The 526-nt window shown below is 36.7% G+C and overlaps 1 protein-coding gene across 1 annotated transcript in view; it reads right to left on the minus strand.

Moving 5' to 3' along the window:
• Nucleotides 1-526, minus strand: part of LOC119585773 (CWF19-like protein 1) — a 14,600-nt gene that overhangs the window by 1,739 nt on the left and 12,335 nt on the right. The window contains exon 9 of the mRNA XM_037934485.1: nt 232-386. Within this exon, the coding sequence (XP_037790413.1) occupies nt 232-386 (155 nt within the window). The remainder of the gene's footprint in view (nt 1-231; nt 387-526) is intronic.

The raw sequence follows: 526 nt of genomic DNA on the forward strand, positions 1-526 counted from the left end.
ATTAACATAGGCCTTATGCCTTTGGTGCTTGGCCTCCTAATGCCAAAATGGATGCACTGGTTGTAAGTGAACTTTTGCATACTTCTTTATATCTGGAATAAAGAGCAGCTTTTGGGTTGGCAATAAATCATAATTATCTATTTAAATCTCACATCTTTGAATCTTAAAAAAAAAAAAAAAAGTCCCCAACTTCAGCAATACCTCTTGCTTGCCTCATGCTACAATGCATACCATAAATGCTTCCTTTATGTCTCCTAGTGTTTCACCCGGGACGGGAACTGCTTGGACTTGCATGTGCTGTGTCCTGTAATTCCGCTCGAAGAACACGATACATTTGCCCTTGGTCTTGAACATCTTCCTCAAGGCTCCTTTAAACTTTTCAACCTCTGCAACATTACATTCATAAAATTAAAATTAATAAACAGATCAACAGACTTTCATTACCTGTAAAGGCTTCTGTAAACCTATACCTATGGACTTTTGAAAACTGATAATTTTTCTTGCACTGGAAAACTATATCTATTTC

The sequence above is a fragment of the Penaeus monodon genome, chromosome 20 (assembly GCF_015228065.2).
Source record: "Penaeus monodon isolate SGIC_2016 chromosome 20, NSTDA_Pmon_1, whole genome shotgun sequence".
In the NCBI taxonomy this organism is placed as follows: domain Eukaryota; kingdom Metazoa; phylum Arthropoda; class Malacostraca; order Decapoda; family Penaeidae; genus Penaeus; species Penaeus monodon.